At 39.8% G+C, this 20,826-nt stretch overlaps 1 protein-coding gene across 1 annotated transcript; it reads right to left on the reverse strand.

Annotated features, from left to right (window-relative positions):
* Positions 1 to 6,040: 6,040 nt before the first annotated feature.
* sybl1 (synaptobrevin-like 1) lies at positions 6,041 to 19,244 on the reverse strand. Its single transcript, XM_055643810.1, has 8 exons — positions 19,089 to 19,244; positions 16,648 to 16,812; positions 14,237 to 14,294; positions 10,680 to 10,817; positions 9,095 to 9,185; positions 8,181 to 8,248; positions 7,265 to 7,357; positions 6,041 to 6,188 (listed from the first exon to the last, which is right to left on the reverse strand). Exons 2-8 carry the CDS (start codon positions 16,791 to 16,793, stop codon positions 6,120 to 6,122), a joined length of 663 nt encoding a protein of 220 aa, XP_055499785.1. The 5' UTR covers positions 16,794 to 16,812; positions 19,089 to 19,244; the 3' UTR covers positions 6,041 to 6,119.
* Between the last annotated feature and the right edge of the window lie 1,582 nt (positions 19,245 to 20,826).

Raw genomic sequence — 20,826 nt, forward strand, 5'->3', positions numbered from 1 at the left:
GCTTGTTTGATCTTTAAATTGATTGTAGTGGAGGAGAAAGCTGGGCAAGTGATGAGGGGGAAATAATACAGGAGGCCAAGGCCATGGGAGAGTGGTGTAGGAACTAGGAATTACTGAAATTGGAGTAAATATGTTTATATTTGGGCTGTAAGCTACCCAAGTGGATATGAAGTTGTCCCTCCGGTTTATAGATGGCCTCGGATAAAAGGAATTAAAACAGCCACCAGGAAATATAACAGGTCTAATCTGGCCAAGCAGAAGTAGGCAAAACAGGCACTTGTACAACATGTCACTAGATGTAAAGGAGGCTACAGCAGGAGCACAAAATGTTATTTCACATTGATTAAACAGATACTGGTATACCAGAACCATATGAGAAATATGTACAAATCCAGAATCATCAACTTTACCCCCGTTGGGAACCTTGTCCTACACTAAAGTGGATAAAGGCAATGGATCTCTTACCCTTTCTAGCGCATATGCAAGTGTCATCTAGTTCCAGAAAATGAATTGAGCTCCAGAGGTTAGAGCACTTAAATTTTATCTTGAAACAATTAAGTAAAATGCAAATAAACACAAGTTGGCCACTGAATCCCTTAAACCAATGATTCTACATATTCAAGACTGATTCACATAATTTCAATAGCATTTTCATCTACCCACAATGATCTCTTGTTTCAAGCATATCTCTGTCATTTGACTTTCATATGAAGATAGACTCATCTTGTACTTGCTAGAATTTAGAAAATTGAGGGGGGATCTTATAGAAATGTACAAAATTCTTAAGGGGTTGGACAGGCTAGATGCAGGAAGATTGTTCCCGAAGTCCAGAACAAGGGGTCACAGTTTAAGGGTAAAGGGGAAATCCTTTAGGACTGAGATGAGAAAAACATTTTTTACACAGAGAGTGGTGAATCTCTGCCACAGAATGTAGTTGAGGCCAGTTCATTGGCTAAAGGGATCAGGGGGTATGGAGAGAAAGCAGGTACAGGATACCGAGTTAGATGACTAGCCATGATCATATTGAATGGCAGTGCAGGCTCCAAGGGCCTACTCCTCCACCTATTTTCTATGTTTCTATAAGTGTTCAAATACTTTACTCCCATTCCTTTTTGGGACAAAGAGTTCCAATGACATCTCAAATGAAAACAATCATTTAAGTGAGAGGCACAATAGTTAAAATAATCTTTAGTTCCCTCAAAGGAATCATCCCATCCCTAGTGCCAGATAACATTCAGCTAAGTGGCTTGCTTTGCACTCTCACTTTTTGACTAAAGCTATATTTTCTACACCAATAGAACATTTCCGAAATATGGGGAATTTTGGAAAAGTAAAAGAAATGCATTTGGCTGGTCACTTTATTAAGACCCTAGGATGGTGTCATGGCCAAGAAACATGGGAGACCAATGTCACTTCCCTCCAAGTTCGTCTTTTCCAGTTCCTGGTTAATTGGTATTTCTCATATGACTTCTATTCTCTAGAGTGAAGACTAATGCATAATATTTAATTAATGTGCCATTTACAGCTAAATCTCCAAAGAACTAATGCTCAATGTTAACTTTTAAAATACCTATAGAAAAATCACTTTAAAATTTCATCTTAAAATTTAAGGATAGAAAATTACAAATGACAGTTCCTTACCTTGTAATTCTTTTTTCCCCCATTGGATCATATTACAGAACATTCATGAACCCTGTTAGTGGTTGTTACTACATCTCAATAGATCAGTTTATTTTGCTAGTTCACTTTAGCTCTATCTACTTTAATGCCCTCTTAATTTCAATTTAAATGATTAGTCCTGGGCCCATACATCTCTCCCTTGTTTAATGTACAAGTCAGTCCTTTATGTCACTTCCAGCACGAGGCAGATCTAATGTTAGTGCGTATTAACAGGTCTAGTAGTTTGTTCTTCACTTACTTTAGAACAAGGGTTCCCATCCTTTTTCATCCCATTTACCCCAGGCAACTTTAATAGCACATAATGCTGTTTCACTTATTTATGAACAACTGAGGACGAACAGATGCCAGTATACCAGAACCAATCACAGTCAGTCAATGAGAAAAAATGTACAAATCCAGAATCAACAAATTTACCCCAGGTTGGGAACCCTTGCTTTAGAATGTGTTGTTCTAAGAAACTCACTAAACATGATAACTCTATTCAAACCACTTTTTTTCCATTTGCTTTTATCAAGTCTATATCAATTAAAATTACCCATACATTTGACAAGCTTCTATTATAACCACTGTAGAGACACCTTTAAATTTGGATGCTCAGCCCATCTGTTTGAAACTACCAACAGTTGAAAACACCCAAATCAACGTGGTACTGATAGCTGGTTAACTTATTTGGCTCTTAATACAGCCTTTTAAATTAAACTTGTAATTCACAATTTTCTGCATTCTAATTTCATGCGAGCATTTTTCTTTTAAAAGGATGGCTGAACTGTCTGGGGCATGATAGTCTAAAAAATGTTTTAAATTTGTTCTAAGTTTTTTGTTTGGTAGAATTACTTAAAATTCTTGCATCAATGTTAAATCCTCACATTTTGATGCATTGCAACTAAAACCATTTTTGGATTTGGCACCTTACTATATTGCCTCAAAAGGCCTTGGGTTTTCACCATTATTATGCAAATTAAGTTTAAACCAGCTGCAAATATAAAATTCTGCTGCCAAATGTGTTATTGAATGAAGATGGCAAGTTTAGAGGCATCAGTTGCTAGACCTAATAAGCATATGAACAGACAAGCACAGAAATCAAGTTTTAAATTTCACTTAATTTCAACAGACATGTTAACAGATAACATTGTGTACTGAACACAATTTTCAGTCACAGCATCACACAATTAAGAGTACATCTTACAAAAATGGATATGATGATTTTTAAAATAGATCTTTGAAGTAACTGAAATATTGCATCCATCAGAAAAAAATGTAGAAGTGTTCTCTTTTACCATGCACACAGGTGACCTTGGACCGATTTTTAATAAAAACAAGACTACAATCACAGTGATGCTGCAATTGCAGACCCAAAGCAATTATATTTTTGCGACCAGATAGAAAACTAAAATCAATTAGGTCAATTATTCCTTGCAAGTTTCAAGCATTAGTGATTAATCATATATTAACGTTCATCATTCCAAGATCACCCATGATATAATTCCACGTAACAATCTTTTCAAACAGAACGCAGAGCACAAGGTAATAAACCCAGACTAGTTCAAAAACAGAAATATTTAAAAAATATTACTGACTGGTTATTGCAGAAGTGTTTAAATCATGTACATTAAAAATTAAATATGGATTTTAGATGAAATCTCAGCTATAAAACAATTATCCATACATAAATTAAGTGCAGCACTGGACAAACTTCAAATGAATTATCCAGAATATCAAGCTGCACAGGTAGACTGAAGACACAAGAGACTGCAGGTGCAACAATCTTGAGCAAAAAAAAAACAAACTGCTAGAGGAATGCAGCAGGCCAAGCAGTATCTGGATGAAAATGGACATCACATTTTGGTGTGAAGAACTGCAGATGCTGGTTTACACTGAGATAGACACAAAATGCTGGAGTAACTCAGCGGGACAGGCAGCATCTCTGGATAAAAGGAATTGGTGACGTTTCGGGTCGAGACCCTTCTTCAGACGCCACCTGGTCTGAAGGGTATTGGCCTGAAACTTCACCCATTCCTTTTATCCAGAGATGGTGCCTGTCTTGCTGAGTTAGTCCAGCATTTTGTATCCATTTACACCACATTTTGGGTCGGGACTTTTCTTCAGACCCGGCCTGCTGAATTCCCCCAGCACGTTGTTTTTTGTACCGATAGGCTTACATTTTATTCTTGTGCTCACATTAACATTTTGCCAAATACAGCAATAATTGTTAAATATAATGACAATCGTTCCATAAAAAAGTGTTATGTTTAAACAATTTATTGTTACCATTCAAAGTACAAATGAGCATCTTATACACAGCCACAATCTATATTTTAAAGATGTGAACTAATATGTTAACAACATTAAGATTCTAGAATTTTATTTAATACATTCCCATTTTGTGCAATTTTAAAACTTGGACAGCAACCTGAATTCTTATCCTTTAAGGCTGGTGTGGGATGGGAGAGGTTTGGTTACAGGCATTAGTATTTCATGAATCCCTCATTAGCAAGATGAGACATACCACAGTGTATACTGGAAAGTATAATAATGTTAGCACAATGAGGGATGTGCCAGTGGGCCACACATTATTATCCTGCAAATTAAAAATGTTTATGACATCACATGTTCTTTTGGTCTATAAACAATTTCAGATGTATTCAAAAGTATAAAAAAAGGAATCATAGCAAAAATCTAAGTAAAATATTGGATATTCATTTAAATGATACTTGCCCAGAGACCACACTGCCCACTTTTTGTAAAATTGTGCTGATTGAAAGGCAAGAATATGACAACCCACGCACAAGTTTCAACATTAATGCCAACGAGCCAATACTTTAGTTCATAAAGCTACAGAAACATGGAACTAATATACAAGCTCAAATGTTAGCGGAAAGTGTTTGAGTTGCAGGTAAACTACAATTGACAACAGCTCTTAAACAATATTTCTAATTATGGATTGAGACTTTGAAACTTGTTACTTCCAAGACTGATGCAAAATAGTATACATATTCCTCGCTACCATGTACGCCAATTAATAGCAACCTTCTCCAATGCATTTTACTCATTGATTGGAACAACCAAACTGTTGACACAAATCAAAGATTTAAAAATGACTTTTATGCAATCTTCATTCAGATGCAATTCCATAAGTGTCAATTTATGTAACAGGAACTGTACAAAATAAGCAATGTCTAGCAAGAGCCTTATGAATATCAAATTGGGTAATCAATTACATATTCAAAAGATAGTGTTCTAATCCACAACCACTCAGTCATTCATTCCCCCCAAAAAGGGAGAACTGCATGACCTTAACTTGAAATTCATGCAAATCTAAATCCTGAAAAGGCAGTGCTTAGACTTTTAAAATAAAATACCCCATGAAAGCAGAAGTCCTTACATGTTCTCCACCCACTGAAAAGGTCAGTAATTTTTCCAGGTGTAATGTTGATGGGAACTCGTTTCATGTTTCACTCGTTTTATAAAATGGGGCTTTATGCAAAACATGCAAAAGCTACACCCTAAAGGCTATTCTGGAAGCTGGTTCAGATTCAATTTCATATAAAATAAACCACTGACTTTCATTGACTATACAGATCAAAGCAGCACAAATAACAAATACACAATCTATATAATAAAAACTATACAATAAGTTTGGTTAGCCAAAGCTCTGCATTCACAGGAAGAGTAGTAAGCATGTGTACACAATCACTATAGTATTTGTACTACACCTGCTATATCTTGTTGAATGTCCTGTACATAAATACTGGCTAGATAAGAAACTTATTTACATTTTTACATTAGGCTAGCAATACTTGCAATTTACAGCAACTCTGGTGACTGCTTAGCTTTTAATAATGCTTAATACATTTCTGAAGATATGTAACACTTCATACATTTTGTTCAGTGTTCTGAAGCAGCTGTTTAGTATTCCGACTCCACAATTTGTAATGAGAAGTGACGAAATAATTAGAATCCTCTCGGTGACAAAGAAATATTATTTCCATCCAGATAATTCAAAATGTTGCATAAAATTTTACCAAAGGATGTGAGGTGAAGGAAGTGGTGGTGCGAAGGAAAGGGACAAGCCCCAATTATTTTAGTGCTACTCTAGTGATGATATGGAGATCTCTGCACACCATTTTAGAAAAGTGCTCAACCGATCGACTGAAAGTGCACTATTAATTTTAAAAAATGTGACAACTTTTATTTCACTATCACTGAATAAAATATGGATTTGTGTTTCAGTTGTAATGCAGTACCTCCTTCAATTATTATGAAAAGTATAAAAAAATCTGAAATAAGGCAAGCAGAAACTATAGCCTTTCAATGCATAATATTTGGAGACTGAGGAGATGAACCATTATACACAGATCTCTAATGAAATCCTCATGCAGTGGCTAAAATCTGTTTTTTTTTTTCCCAGATTTTCCCTCCGTTTAATACGACTTTGGTTCCTATTTCTTTATGCAGGTTGGCCACGAGAGACCGCCACATGCTGCCGACACAATGATGTAAATGACAACCTGCAACACAAAATATTTAGTTGATGAAACAAAGTGGGTTTTAATTACAGTCTTCGCTCCCTTCATATAACATCTTGTTTTTGATTTTGATTAAACAATACAGATCAACAGCACCCGGTTGAAGACTGAATGGAAAAGCAGAATAACAAGCAGCAACTAATTACATGTATACATCATTGTTTTCCACTGCACTAATAATTTATTCCACATTTCCTGAAAGTCTTATTCAGGGAATCTTAATAAGCTGATTCGGCCATTCATCACCTTAACATTAATTGAAATATTTCAGCATCAATAACACCTTTCAGAATATATATACGCAAATGTGTCAGTGGCAGAAATGAATACACCCACTGATGCTTTACTCTATATATTATATGCTGCTTCTTATTTTTCCCTGCTTTATTCTTTTAAGCACCAAGATAAACCAACCCTGGCTTAAAGGGGAAAAATAAAATTTTGACAGTTCAAAAAAAAATTCAATCGGAATTCATGAATGTAGACCACATTTGAAAACAAGCCTTTGAAAGAGCGTTCACGCCGTGGCCGGTTTCCACCAATCTTTCCACCACTACGCTAGACGTCATTGTATGCAGATGCCAAGAAGTATGTTCAGCTCTGGCTGAACAATTTCTAATCTTGTGATGTGGACTGGATAAGAAGAGCAAAGGAGAAGGACAAAACATCTATTGACAGGATGTTCCGATCTCATTAAACATCAGATATTTATCAATGAGGCATTGTTGGTGAACTGAAGTTGACAAGTGGCAACTCCTCCTTCGACTTGGTCATTTGACAATTAGTCAGGAAACTGAACTTCTAGGTGGATCAACCATTAATTTTAAACCCATTTCTTTCCCTTCATAATAACTCAGCTGAGCTGAAGTGTTATGGAATTATTTTTTTTAAAGTTTGCCTTGCAGCTGAGAAATTAATACTCCAACCAACTCTTGAAGACTCCAGGCAGGAACAGGCACAACATTTCAGAGAAGGACCACCCCCCACCCCGTGATTTGACATGCATCATTTTATAAGTTAAAAGGGGACCTTATCATAAAGAATTGAGAAATACTTACAATTGCTACAATAGCAATAACAATGGTCAACTTGAGGTTTTTCATGCACATTGCTCTGGCTAGGTTTCTGCTGGTGGTTTTAAATGTGACAGACTACAAACAAAAAAAAATGCATTTAATTTTTAATCCTAAGTAATATAGAAAAAATGTAAAATCAATAGCTTCTACGGGCACAATAAATATACATATTACACGAGAAAAATAATGACATTAAGGATAAGAACACAAAGATCACATCAATCCACTATTTAGAGGTTAATTAAAAAGGTAATAATCAGACAGATCTAATATCTATAGCTCGAAAGAACAGCTGTTTTAATGTTGCAATGAAGGATTTGATTTCTGTTCACTAAAGCTTCCCCAAGTTCAGAGGGTAGATCCGTTGACATCAAGCAACAAAAATGAATTTCATGCTATTTTGGTATTTCTTTTTCCAGAGCAGTCATAGTGTGTTTTTACGAGTGAAATGGTAGTGGTGAATAGTCACCTTGAGATAATTCTTAGCACCTCAGACAGGTTTCGGATCTCCAGCAAAATATAAATTAAAAATAATTTATTAAGAATATCATTTACCCTGAAAATGACAACTTGTGGAACGTTCTAAAGTGCCTTTTACCAATACTAAATACACACCTCCAGCTAGAGCTTGGTCACCTATAAGGATTAAATGTCTAAAACTAAAACTACTATACAGTATTTGAGCACTGTACTCAACATTTAAAATTCGGTTCCACCGAGTTCAAACAGTACAATATGCGCTATATCACATTATATCTGGTGCAGGATGAATTTCTACCCCTGACACTTCCTCGAGTTAAACTTGGGTTTGACAAGATACTGATGAAATCATCCAATAGTTCAAAAGGTGACTTTAGGCACTTTAGTGCTAGGTACAAGGAAGTAACTGAATACTCACAGAATCCACTAAATTATCAGTTTTGTCAATCAGCAGCTCTAATTTTTCACCTCTTTGTGCCACCAAATCTGCAAATGGGAAAAGTTGCAATGTCAATTGTAATACGTGTTTGTGTCAAACACAACGCCAAGCTAAACTGATCTCCTCTGCCTGCACGATCCATTTCCCTCTATTCTTTGCACTTCCATGTACCTATCTAAAAGCTTCTTGAATGCCACTATCATATCTGCTGCCACCACCACCCTTGGCAATGCGTTCCAGACCCCCTACCACTGTATAAAAAAACACTTGCCTGCACATCTCCTTGAAACTTTGCCCCTTTCACCTTAAATTTATGCCCCCAGTCCTTAACTTTTCCACCGTGGGGGAAAAAAAAGTTTTGACTGTCTATCCTATCTGTGCCTTACATAATTTTATAAACTTCTATCAAGACTCCCCTCAACCTCCAATGTTCCAGAGAAAATTAAAAATATATGGACGCAGTTACTGAAAAGTTCAATATATTGCATGCTACTTTTGATGTCATAAAATTGATTCAGAGTCAACAGCAAAACATGATATGGTGTAAAAACAGTAGCAGCTGACAATCCAATGATGTTACACGGTGCAGTGCTGCAGAGTGGAGTATCGGGATCACTGGGGTGGGAGATTGCAACCTTCACGTGGTCCACCCTGTTTCGACTAATGCAATCAACCCGACGTGCATAAACAAATAGACCAAATAGAACAAGTTTACCTATAACATTAGGCTGTGCACGCCATATGCAAGAAGAAGGGGATTACGTCATTACAAGTTACTCGAATCTTGAGTCATGTCAGTACATGTCCGGGCTGGTATCACAAATCTTAATTTGCAAACACAGTTAGGAAAATTAGACTTTCAAAACTAAACTATTCTCCATATTCATACATACCAATATTTCGGACCATGATGCCTTTCAACTCGTCTACTTGTGTTTGAGTCTCCGAAATGCGATCAGAGTTCTTGTTTTCTGATAGGTGTTTCTGAAATCACATGCAAAAATTGAATGGAGTCTTTTCCAGCTCAATGAACTTGTTGTTTCTCTTCTGTCCGGAATTCTCCTCCACAATTATTGATATCCTAGTCATCACCCAACCTCCAGTTTATACCATCGTCCTACTCGTACAATCCCCACCTTCCCCAAGTCTATGATATCCTATTTCAAATACACATAGAGCTATCAAAGTGAAATATTATCTCCACAGACAATCCTTGCCCACTGTTTATTGCAGGCCATGATACCACAACCTCTATGATGCTTCAAATCTTTGCTTTCAGTCTCCCTCACCTCACATCCTCCTATCTTCTTCTGATCCCCCCCCTCCTCTCAGCCCCCTTGTTGCACAGAGCCTCATGGCTGATCTACTTCAATGTCGTTTTCTGCCCTACTGTCTCTGATTCCTTAAATATCCAAAAACGTAATCTTTCTTTTGAATGAAATCAATAACCAATTTCCATAGTTCCAAGGATAGAGAACACCAAACACTTATCACATTTTGAGCAAAGAGATTTCTCCTTCTTTCAGTCCTAAGTGACCTGCCCTTAAGTGTGGGTGTGGGGGGGGGGGGAGGGGGGGACAGCTTCATTATAAGTCCTCAGTCAGGATAAATCTCCTAACATGTATCTTGTTAAACTTATCCTATTGTGCCTACTAAGAATTTTGTACACTTCAGTAAGATTTCCTTCCATTGTAAAATGCGAATAGAGAAATAGACTAGCCTACTCTATATCTCCTCATATCCGACCTGCCATTAGTGGACAGAGTCTGCTGAATCTTTGCAAGAATATCCTTTTGGGCACAAGACACCAGGCAATGAGTCATTAAGGTCCTATATACTTATAACAATTATCCATACACCAGTAGTCAAATACTCCAGCAGTACAGACCAGCACAGCCTTTGTGTTTTTTATTTATTCGTGAATAACCTCACATTATACTTAATCAGCCAAGATGATACCCATTCACTTGGGCTGTCTATATCCTCTCAAAGGTTGTTTGCATACTCATCATCACTTTCATTCCCATCTAATTCCATGAGATCGGCATCTGATCACAATGGTGTCCACATCACCCACAAAACTAATGACCACTGCTGGATTAACCAAGGCACATTCCAGTACTATATCCATCAAGTGTTTGAAGGTCAAACTTGGCACAAAGTTCATCGTAGACTATCAGATAGTAGTCATCCCTGCCCTCCTACAGATGGGACTATCTATAGCAAGCACCTCAAAGCCCTAGATAGATTTCACCAATGCTGTATCTGCAACAAAAACAGCCAAATCCACCAGTGAGACACACAAACCAAGGTCAACATTCTCCTTTAATTTAATATCAATATGCCTTTAATTTTATGTTTTAAATGATATACCGAGTATAGAGTATTCAGTTTTACCATCAAAAGTTATTTCCTAACCGGAATACAACTGTCCTTGGCTAATGTCTGTTAGACTGCAGAAAACAGACATACACTCACCATTTGTGCCGCCAACACACCGGAGAATTCACTGTTCATGGCATAAGGCAAAGCAGTTTGTGCCCTGGAACCATACGTGGTTTGAAATCGTTTCTTTATTTCATTTAGAAAGGTAAATGCTCTTGAACGTTCAAAATCCTAAAAAGAAAAATGACTAATGTTTGAAATAAAAAGGAGGCAGTGTGAGAGGAGGCAGAAACGGGGTAAAAGAGCAGGCTCTTACACGAGGCGGAGACGGGTAAAAGAGCAGGCATTCACGCTAGGCTAACAGCCAACCCCACCCGACCTGCAGTGCCCTCGCTTCTCCTCTCTAATGTCCGCTCCCTGGACAACAAACTCGACGAACTGCGTCTTCTCAGGACAACATACAAGGATATACGAGACTGCTGTGTGTTTGTTTTCACGGAATCATGGCTCCACAGCAATATACCGGACACGGCAATACAGCTGGAGGGAATGACATCATTCCGTGCGGACAGAGAGGCAGCTAGCTCTGGTAAGAGCCGAGGTGGAGGCCTGTGCTTGTACATAAACAAGGACTGGTGTGTGAACGCTACGATAGCCGGGAAACACTGCTCTCCGCTGATAGAATTCCTCATCGTGAAATGTCGGCCTTTCTATCTGCCGAGGGAATTCTCTGTTGTTTTTGTTGTGGCTGTATATGTTGCACCAAGTGCAAATGTAAATTCTAAGGCCAACGAGGCACTGGGAGCCCTGCATGACGCCGTCAGTGAGTTCCAGACCAAACATCCTGATAGCTTCATTGTGGTGGCCGGGGATTTTAATCACACCAGCCTTAAGACTGTGCTCCCAAAATTCAAGCAATATGTGGATTTTGAGACCAGGGGAGAGAACATCTTGGACTTGGTTTACACCAACACCCCAGAGGCTTACAAGGCAGCCCCACGCCCTCACCTGGGCCACTCGGACCACATTTCAGTGTTTTTAACACCAGCCTACAGACCTCTGCAAAAACAAGTCAGAGCGGAGAGAAAACACACCAGGGTCTGGCCAGAGGGAGCAGCCTCAGCACTGCAGGATTGCTTCCTGCACACTGACTGGGATGTGTTCAGGACAGCAGCATCCTATGATGACCTCATCAACATCGAGGAGTACGCAGAGACTGTAACCAGCTACATTGCCAAGTGCACTGAGGATGTCACCATCATGAAAACTTTCACTGCACGTGGAAACGAAAAGCCATGGATGACAGCAGAGGTGCGCTCGCTGCTGAGGGCTCGTGATGCAGCCTACAGAGCCGGTAACACAGCCGCTCTCCGATCTACCAGGACTGCACTGGAAAAAGGAATCAGGGCAGCGAAACGTGCCTTCGCGGGGAAAATCCAGGGACACCTCTGCGACACAGGAGACACCAGGAGGATGTGGAAGGGAATCGAAACACTGACGGGGTACAAGGCAAGGCAGCAGGTAACCGACACGGACACTTCTCTCCCAGATAAACTGAACAACTTCTTTGCACGTTTTGATGCAGCAAACACCACACCCAAGAGGAGAGCCAGCCCCTGCCTACAAACCGACCAGCCAGTCCTGACCATAGACACAATGGACACACGGAGAATCCTGTCTAAGGTCAACCCGTGGAAAGCAGTCGGACCCGACAACATCCCAGGACGTGTGCTCAAGGAATGTGCTGAGGAGTTAGCAGATGTGCTAACAGACATCTTTAACATCTCCCTTAGTCAAGCCATTGTCCCCACATGCCTCAAAACTTCCACGATAATCCCCATAGCGAAGAAACCAGTGGTTGCCTGCCTAAATGACTACCGCCCTGTCGCCCTAACCCCAATAATAATGAAGTGTTTTGAACGCCTGGTGAAACCCCACATTACTGCCAGCCTCCCCTCATCGTTAGACCCCCTCCAGTTTGCCTATCGCCCCAACCACTCTACAGAGGATGCCATCTCTACCACGCTGCACACAGTAATCGCGCATCTGGAAAACAAGAACACATACGCCAGAATCCTGTACATTGACTTCAGCTCAGCGTTTAACACCATCATCCCACAGAGACTTGTGGAGAAACTAACCCTGCTGGGCCTCAACACCACCCTGTGTCACTGGATCTTGGACTTTCTGACAGAGAGACCGCAGTCAGTCCGTGTTGGCAAGAACACTTCAGGCTCGATCACGCTGAGCACCGGCTCCCCTCAAGGCTGTGTGCTCAGCCCGCTGTTGTTCACACTGCTCACACATGACTGTGCTGCCAGATTCAGGGACAATAAAATCATAAAATTCGCGGACGACACTACAGTGGTGGGACTCATCAGTGGAGATGACGAAACAATGTACAGGGAGGAAGTAGAACAACTGGTGGACTGGTGCGGCAAAAATAACCTAGAATTGAATGTCGACAAAACTAAGGAGATGGTTGTCGACTTCAGGAGGGCGCAGCCAAAGCATACACCGCTCAACATTAGTGGCACTGCAGTGGAGAGAGTGGAGAGCATAAAGTTCCTCGGTGTGCAAATAACGGACAGCCTCACCTGGTCCAGGAACACCATTGGGACCGTCAAACGGGCCCATCAGCGACTGCACTTCCTGAGGAAACTAAAACAGGCCTCACTCCCCACCAACATCCTCAGGACTTTTTACAGGGGCACGGTGGAGTCTGTACTCACGTACTGCATAAATACGTGGTACTCCACCTGCAACTGCTCGGACAGGAAGGCTCTGCAGAGGGTAGTGAGGGGAGCAGAGAGGATCATTGGCGTCTCCCTACCCTCGGTACAAGAACTGTTCCAGAGCCGCTGTCTGAAGAAAGCACAGAGAATTGCCAAGGACAAACTGCACCCCCTCCACACACACCTGGATCTCCTGCCATCAGGCAAGAGATATCGAAGCATCAAAGCCCGGACTACGAGGCTGCTAAACAGCTTCCTACCACAGGCTGTGAGGCTGCTAAACAGTCACTCTGCACTCACAGTCACTTGACTTGACTCTGCGGCTGGCACGGACACTTTAATAACTGGCACTGGCCACTCAAATCAGCGGCCCCGGACATTTTTTATGATTGGTTTACTGTATTTTAACATTGTGTTTTTTTACCTGCTTTTAACTATTTATACTGTTCCATCAGGGACTGGATTGTTTTTTTTAGTGTTATTATGTGTGAAGTGTTTTTAAATTTCATGTGCGATGCTCCGCTATTCACTGGGAAACGTCTTTTCATTTTGCACTGTACAACTGTTGCTTGCAAGATGACAATAAAGGTTGATTGATTGATTGATTGATTGACTTAATAGCTATGGTGTGAATTAAACAATAACAATCCTTTCTCAATGCTAATATAGGCCCTATCCCTTCCTTTAACATTAGTGTACATTAACAAAATGCTTAGCATTCAATAGTCAGATCACTAAGATTAAAACACATTCTCACACTACCCAAAACTATCAATACAATCTCCAAATAATAATTTCACCAAAGTGATCACAGATGCAGTTTGCACAGCCTACGTAACACATCCAGCCCATATAACAAATGTAACCATCAGCCACAAATCCACCAAATGTGACTTATTTAGTTGTTATACTTACATCATCAGTGATACACAGGTATATTATTCTATCTTGGCAAATGTAATGAAATAGATAACTGTGGAAGAGAATAAATCTGTTGGTATGCAATAACGACTGGTTATGCAGTTTATACTATTAATTTTGCAATTATGACAGTATGTTGTAATTAACGGCTTGCAGTGTGACAGATGATGAAAATACAACATACATTTATGTAACAGATCAATATCTGAACTCTTCCGCGGTTACATGATACCTTGCAGATTTTATGAATAAAGAGACATGTGAATCTTTAGGCAGAATATAAAGAATTTACATATTACTGATGCAATGAGAAGGGAATTTGTGACTTTTGATGACAGGTAGATGGAGTGTGGAATAGTCTTGATGAAACATTAATGATGTAACTGAAAAAAACACCCAATGTTTGATGTCGGACGGTAGTTGATGAGAAGAACCACCACAAACCACCCTCACACAACCAAAAAGCAGATGGGAAATATGCTTAATCATTGAAAGTTGCATTAATTAATGTGACATTTTCAAAACTAAATTATTGGGACACTCTAGCATTGTTAGGAAGCTGAGTCAATGAGTAAGTGCAAATTCATATGGCCAAAGAGCAAATTCAAACAAAGATTCCAACTTTCAGAGGAAACCAATAAAAGGCAGAATTAAAAAAAAAAAAGATTAGGTGATACCAGGAATAAATAAAGGACAATAAAGCAGTTATATTTCCAAATTTAAGAAAGCAACAGTCTCAGCAACAGACAAATGTGGGCAAGAACTGCATTAAGAGATTATAATATCAGAAGCAAAGTAGAAACAAGGAACTGCAGATGCTGGTTTACAAAAAAAAAGACAAAAGTGCTGGAGTAACTCAGTGGGTCAGGCAACATCTCTGGAGAACATGGAAAGGTGACGTTTCGGGTCAGAACCCAATCTGAAATGTCACCAATCCAAGTTTTCCAGAGATACTGCCTGACCTGTTAAGTTACTCCAACATTGTCTTTTTTTTAAAATAAATGGTATTAGGAGAGTGCAACTATAACTACAAAAGCAAAGTCGGTAAACAACATAGGTATTCTCAACGATCTAAAAGCCAAAATCTAATGATAGATGCCCGAACCCCCCCCCCTCCCCCATCCGAACCCCCAGAAATTACCCAAATTAATTGGATTGGGCAGCAAATATTTCAGCACAGATTCTGCAAGCAGACCTGCATTTTCTGTTTTCATTGCTGGCTGTCACAAAAATATCCAATTGGTCAACTTGTTATTCCAAATGCTTCGACTATTCATAATTTGAGAACAACCAAATTTTATATTTTCCCCCAAGAATCTGTCCTGAAATAGGTAATACATTGTCTGAAGAAGGGTCTCGACCCGAAACGTCACCCATTCCTTCTCTCCCGAGATGCTGCCTGTTTTTGAGTTACTCCAGTTACTGAGTTACTCCAGTTTTTGTGTCTATCTTTAGTTTAAACCAGCATCTGCAGTTCCTTCTTACACAATACATCTTTCACTGTAGATTATACAAACATTTATGATGTTTCCTTGCAGGGAATTAAGTGGCGCAGAGTTGAGCACTTTGATGCATCCAGATGCAACACTAACTGTAAGCATGAAAAAAGTTTATCATCCCTAATGCTCATTAAATATTAATCTGGACTCATTGCAAAATGCACTAAATTCAGCAATAACGGCATTTATACTCAAATTGCATAGATAAGGAATATGCAAAAGATATGTCTAAAATTTTTCATTGTCTGCCTGTGCCCATCTCTCAATCTCTAGCCTTATTCCTTCCTTTCCTAAACAACACAGCTCTCATTTTGGCTCATTTGCAAGACCTAAAGATTAGTGCATGCTGAGTAACACTAATGCTCTAGGGTTTGCAATTTACACCTTATAACCAAATCTCAAACTAGTTGACCAAAATGGAAAAACACTCAAAACCCAAAACATAAGCAAAGCATGTTGAAAATCAGGATTTCCTCTGTCAGTAAGTTTAAAAAAATAAATAAAATAAAAATGCTTGAAACACTCGGTTAGACAGCGTCTGTTAACATTTCAGGGCATTGGAAACATTAACTATTCCTCTTTCCATTCCTTTATATTAACTATTCCTCTTTCCAAAGATGTTGCCTCAGCAGTTTTAAATATATGGTTGGCTTAGTGGCTATGAATCATTCCATTACTTGACAATATTCTTGAGTACAAATAAGGAAATAATAACACAAATCTTGATGAAGGTAAAGTTGTGGAAATAAATCAGACCTAAATGGTGTTAAAAAGAATTGGGATTTCTGTCAGATAGAATGTTCAAAGCAAGAATTCCATGTATACAAATAATTCAAATGAAAAGCTTACAAACATTATCACAATGTTAATCGATAACCCTGTGCTGGTAACTGTTTAAGCACTTACTTTCCATGGGAGTAGGTCAATTTGTTATTTTCAGATGGGATTTTTGCTAGAATCTGCTCAGTCACTTCCAAAAAGTTTCCTACACAAAAGGCATTTTTTGCAAGTATTGTAGTTCCTCTTGCAACCACTGCAAACAAGATAGCCATAACGCCTCTCAAAAAGGAGCTGCAAGATACAAGAAAAAAAATATATCAGTTACTTGTAATCATTGCACTACAGATTAAATCCACCTACCATCACACTGTTAAGTCAGAGATCACCGTTCACATCATGTGTAAATATTTTTTGTTAACAAATAACTACATAGATAAGCAATGGAAAGATTAAAATATTGAAATATCAAATCAGCATATAAATGGAAAAAGGTCACATCCAGCACATATTCAATGCAAATACAGTATACCAATAATATCTTGCTGAGCACGATGTTTTACTTAATGAAAAACAAATTTCTAATGATTCAGAAAAATTAAAACACTTTAAAATATGAAAATAAAACAGCAGGCCAAGGATTACCCATGCTTGGTCAGGATTGGAATCATGAAATATGAAGGAGCGAACTTAAAAGTTGGAGCAGTTTCAGGACAGTATAGGGAGGTTGCACGCAGTCGATGTCACGACCCATGACCCGTTCTGTTGCCACGCGATGAACTGCAGGTAAACAGTTACTATGGCTGCCAGCACAGTGGGCCCTTCTTCTGGCCCAGCATCCGGCCCGTACTGGTTGCACTCGCGGACCCCGGGCCGTCTATCCCCGTGGCCGGTGTTGGGGGGTTGCCGACCCACAGCCCCTACCTACCGGTATGTTTCCAAAACCTGGAGGAAGAGTCCGCGATCGGGGGGGGCGGTCGCGTGCAGTGCGGTCAGCCTAGTAAATCATTAACGAAAAATCGCTGGAGGTATTATTGGGGCCTCGAATAATAGTTAGTTTTAAAATTACCTCTCACTCCGCAACTCTCGCTGCAGCAGGGCGTTTATAAAGCAAAGAATTAAAGGTATGTACCTTATTTTTACATTAAATGGGGCCCACCTCACCCAAGTTATCTATAGCGAGTGTTCATTTTGGGCTTTTGCCGATCCCGCACAGCCCCTGACAGTGCGGGCCCACAGGGGGTGACGGTGCGGAGGGCGGCACTTGAACCCCGGAAAGCAAAATGCTCACACACTAAATTCCTTCCATTTGGGCTATAAATTAATGTAAATTAGATATAGGGGGAGATGCGGGGGACACTTAGTCTCAAAAATGTTAATCTTGCCTTAAGAAATGCTCCTATCCAAGATCACAGCTGCTTGTACCTCCATTGAAAAATGCTAGGGTGCTAATTTCCGAGCAAACTTTTTTATACTTGACTAGAGCATTTGGTTCAAATGAAACTTATTGTTATCAGTCACCCAAAAAATAACCCCACAATATTTCAATCAAATTGCTCTGACTTTGAGTTCACTTTAATTAGCGAAGGGTTATCGAGATGGTGCTGTCTCTCTGGGCACGACAATGAATGAGGCTATTAGTCGCAGATTGTAAAAGACGCTACACCATGAGATAACACCAGTTTAACACGATACCTTTCAATGACAGCACCCACAATTATTTACAGAGGAAAAAATGATAATTTCAGCAGTTTTTAACAGGAAAGAAGGGGACAGAGGCAGGAGGAGAGCCTAGTGTTTGGGATTCATTGGAAGGTTATGAAGCCATTAGAGATAGGCATAGCAACGAAATAAAGAGCAACGAACATGTATTCTGTCCAAATGCAAGAGTCCTGCACAATAACGAGCTATTTGTTTTGTATCAATTTTCCCATGGATCTAGTTTTCACTTTCATTTTGTTGACTTCAAGAACCATAGTGTCATATTACTTAGTTCAAACGCTTTTACCAACTAATCAATAAGGAAGGCTATCAAATAAACAGTATTGCAGACTTTAATTTGACCAAACGTGTATAAAATCTAAGAGACACTTGGAATTATATATGGACACAGAATGCTGGAGTAACAGCGGGGCAGGCAGCATCTCTGAAGAAAAGGAATGGGCGACGTTTCGGGTCGAGTCTCGTCTTCAGACCAAACTACAAAAAAGGACACGTCCTGGACTAACTCGGTGGGTCAGGCAACATCTACTGTCGGAAACAGATATTATGTATTTCCCTTTCAGGTGGCATTTTCACTTCTGAACCAGTTACAGTTTAACAGTAAAACATACACAGTTTAAAATAAACAATCCGCGAACTATAAATATCCAGCTGTTTGGGGAAGCCTGGATTGGGTAAGTAATTGAACACCTTTAGCAACTTGGCAGCCTACATTTTAAAGAATTATCCTGCAACCCTGGCAATAACAACACTGTTTGAAAATTACCACTGTGGAAAGCGGGGAAAAAACCTTGCCTTTACAAGAATTTCTGCGATAACGCCTATGATCTTTCCCCCTGACGACTCACCTGCACCAGCACCTTTCCAAGGCCTTGTTGTGCTGAAACAACCCCACACACTTCCGGTCAGGTGCCTGCCCGGCTTCACACACTGCGCACGCGCGGGCTCCGAGCCAACCCAGGCGGCGAGATGAGGAGCGTCTGGCATTCTGGGAAGTGTAGTTTCCGCATCGAACCAGTGACAGGCGTCGTGTGTGGGAAGGAACTGTAGATCAACGATTATAGAGGAGCTCCTCTAGTGGCTTTGCTGCAGATGCTGGTTATGCTCCATTGATAGACACAAAACACTGGACAGGCAGCATCAAAGAACGGGTGACGTTTCGGGTCGAGACCCTTCTGCAGACTGAGCGTCGGGGGAGACACAGGGATAAGGAAGTGTAGTCTTTCTTCACCCTACTATAGTTACTCAACCAGACGCAACTGAATTTAAGGTAGCTATTCTTCTTCAAGAATCTTTTTTTGCTTAAGTCCACCCCCCACCTCCACCTCCAGTTTAAATTCCACTTGGAATATGTTGGAGGACCAAGAACCAAGGTGTGAAAATGAGACATCAAAGGGGATGCAGTTGAAGTGGATGTGGGAAGAAACTGCGATTCTGGTTTACACCAAAGATAGACACAAAATACTGGAGTAACTCATTGTCCTTCTGATTAATTTTACTGATTGTATGCCTCCTTGTAACCTTCCCCTCAGCCAACAATGAACCAAAATTTGTTTTGCTTTTCACCGTCTGCTTTGATCTGTCATTTTCACACCTTACCCTTCCATATCTCTAGACTTCCTCTCCCCTGACAATCTGAAGAAAGGTCTCAACCCGAAACGTCACCCATTCCTTCTCTCAGAGATGTTGCCTGTCCTGCTGAGTTACTCCAACATTTTGTGTCGATCTTAGGTGCTAGATATTGCAGATTAACGTTGAAGATGCTTGAAATATTTAGCAACATCAATGAGGAGAGGCTCAAGGTTAATGTTTTAAGTCAAAGAGTCATATTTGTACAGTATAAAAACAGGGTCACAAACTGCTGGAGTAACTTAGTGCATCTCTGGAGAACATGGACTGAAGGACTCCCGACCCGAAACATGACCCATCTGTGATCTTCAGAGATGCTGCCTGAGTTACTCCAACACTTTCTGTCCTTTTGTGCATACCAGCACCTGCAGTTGATTAATTCTATACCCACCAAGCCCTGTTCAGTCAAGGTACACAAAATTGCTGGAGAAACTCAGCGGGTGCAGCAGCATCTATGGAGCGAAGGAAATAGGCGACGTTTCGGGCCGAAACCCTTCTTCAACCTGTTCATTCAAGTACTTGTCCAGATAGTGGAGATTGGAGATGCAGCTAACTTTTCAAATAATACATATTTAAATATAGTTTGGCTTTACATTCAAAATACTGATGAAACATCATTTTAGTATGCATTAAGGTGTTTTTTTTAACTACAGCTGATTCAACAGTTCTTTTGCACTTAGCATTGTTATGCATATGAAGCTTAGCATATTAACAAAAAGTTGTTAATAACTGAATGAGCTGTCATTATTTGCTGAAAATCAAAACAACTGCTTATGCTGGAAACCTGAAGTAAAAACTGGAGTGGTGGAGATATTCAGCAATCAGGCTGGAAAGAAAAACATTAACTTTCAGATTTGTCAATTTCCTCAGACGTTGTCAGACCTGCTGAATGCTTCCAGCATTTTCTTTATCATTTAGATGTTAATTTAAGTTTTAAGAGCACGGGAATGCTACTCG

Source organism: Leucoraja erinacea, chromosome 12, assembly GCF_028641065.1.
Source record: "Leucoraja erinacea ecotype New England chromosome 12, Leri_hhj_1, whole genome shotgun sequence".
NCBI classification, from domain to species: Eukaryota; Metazoa; Chordata; class Chondrichthyes; order Rajiformes; family Rajidae; genus Leucoraja; species Leucoraja erinaceus.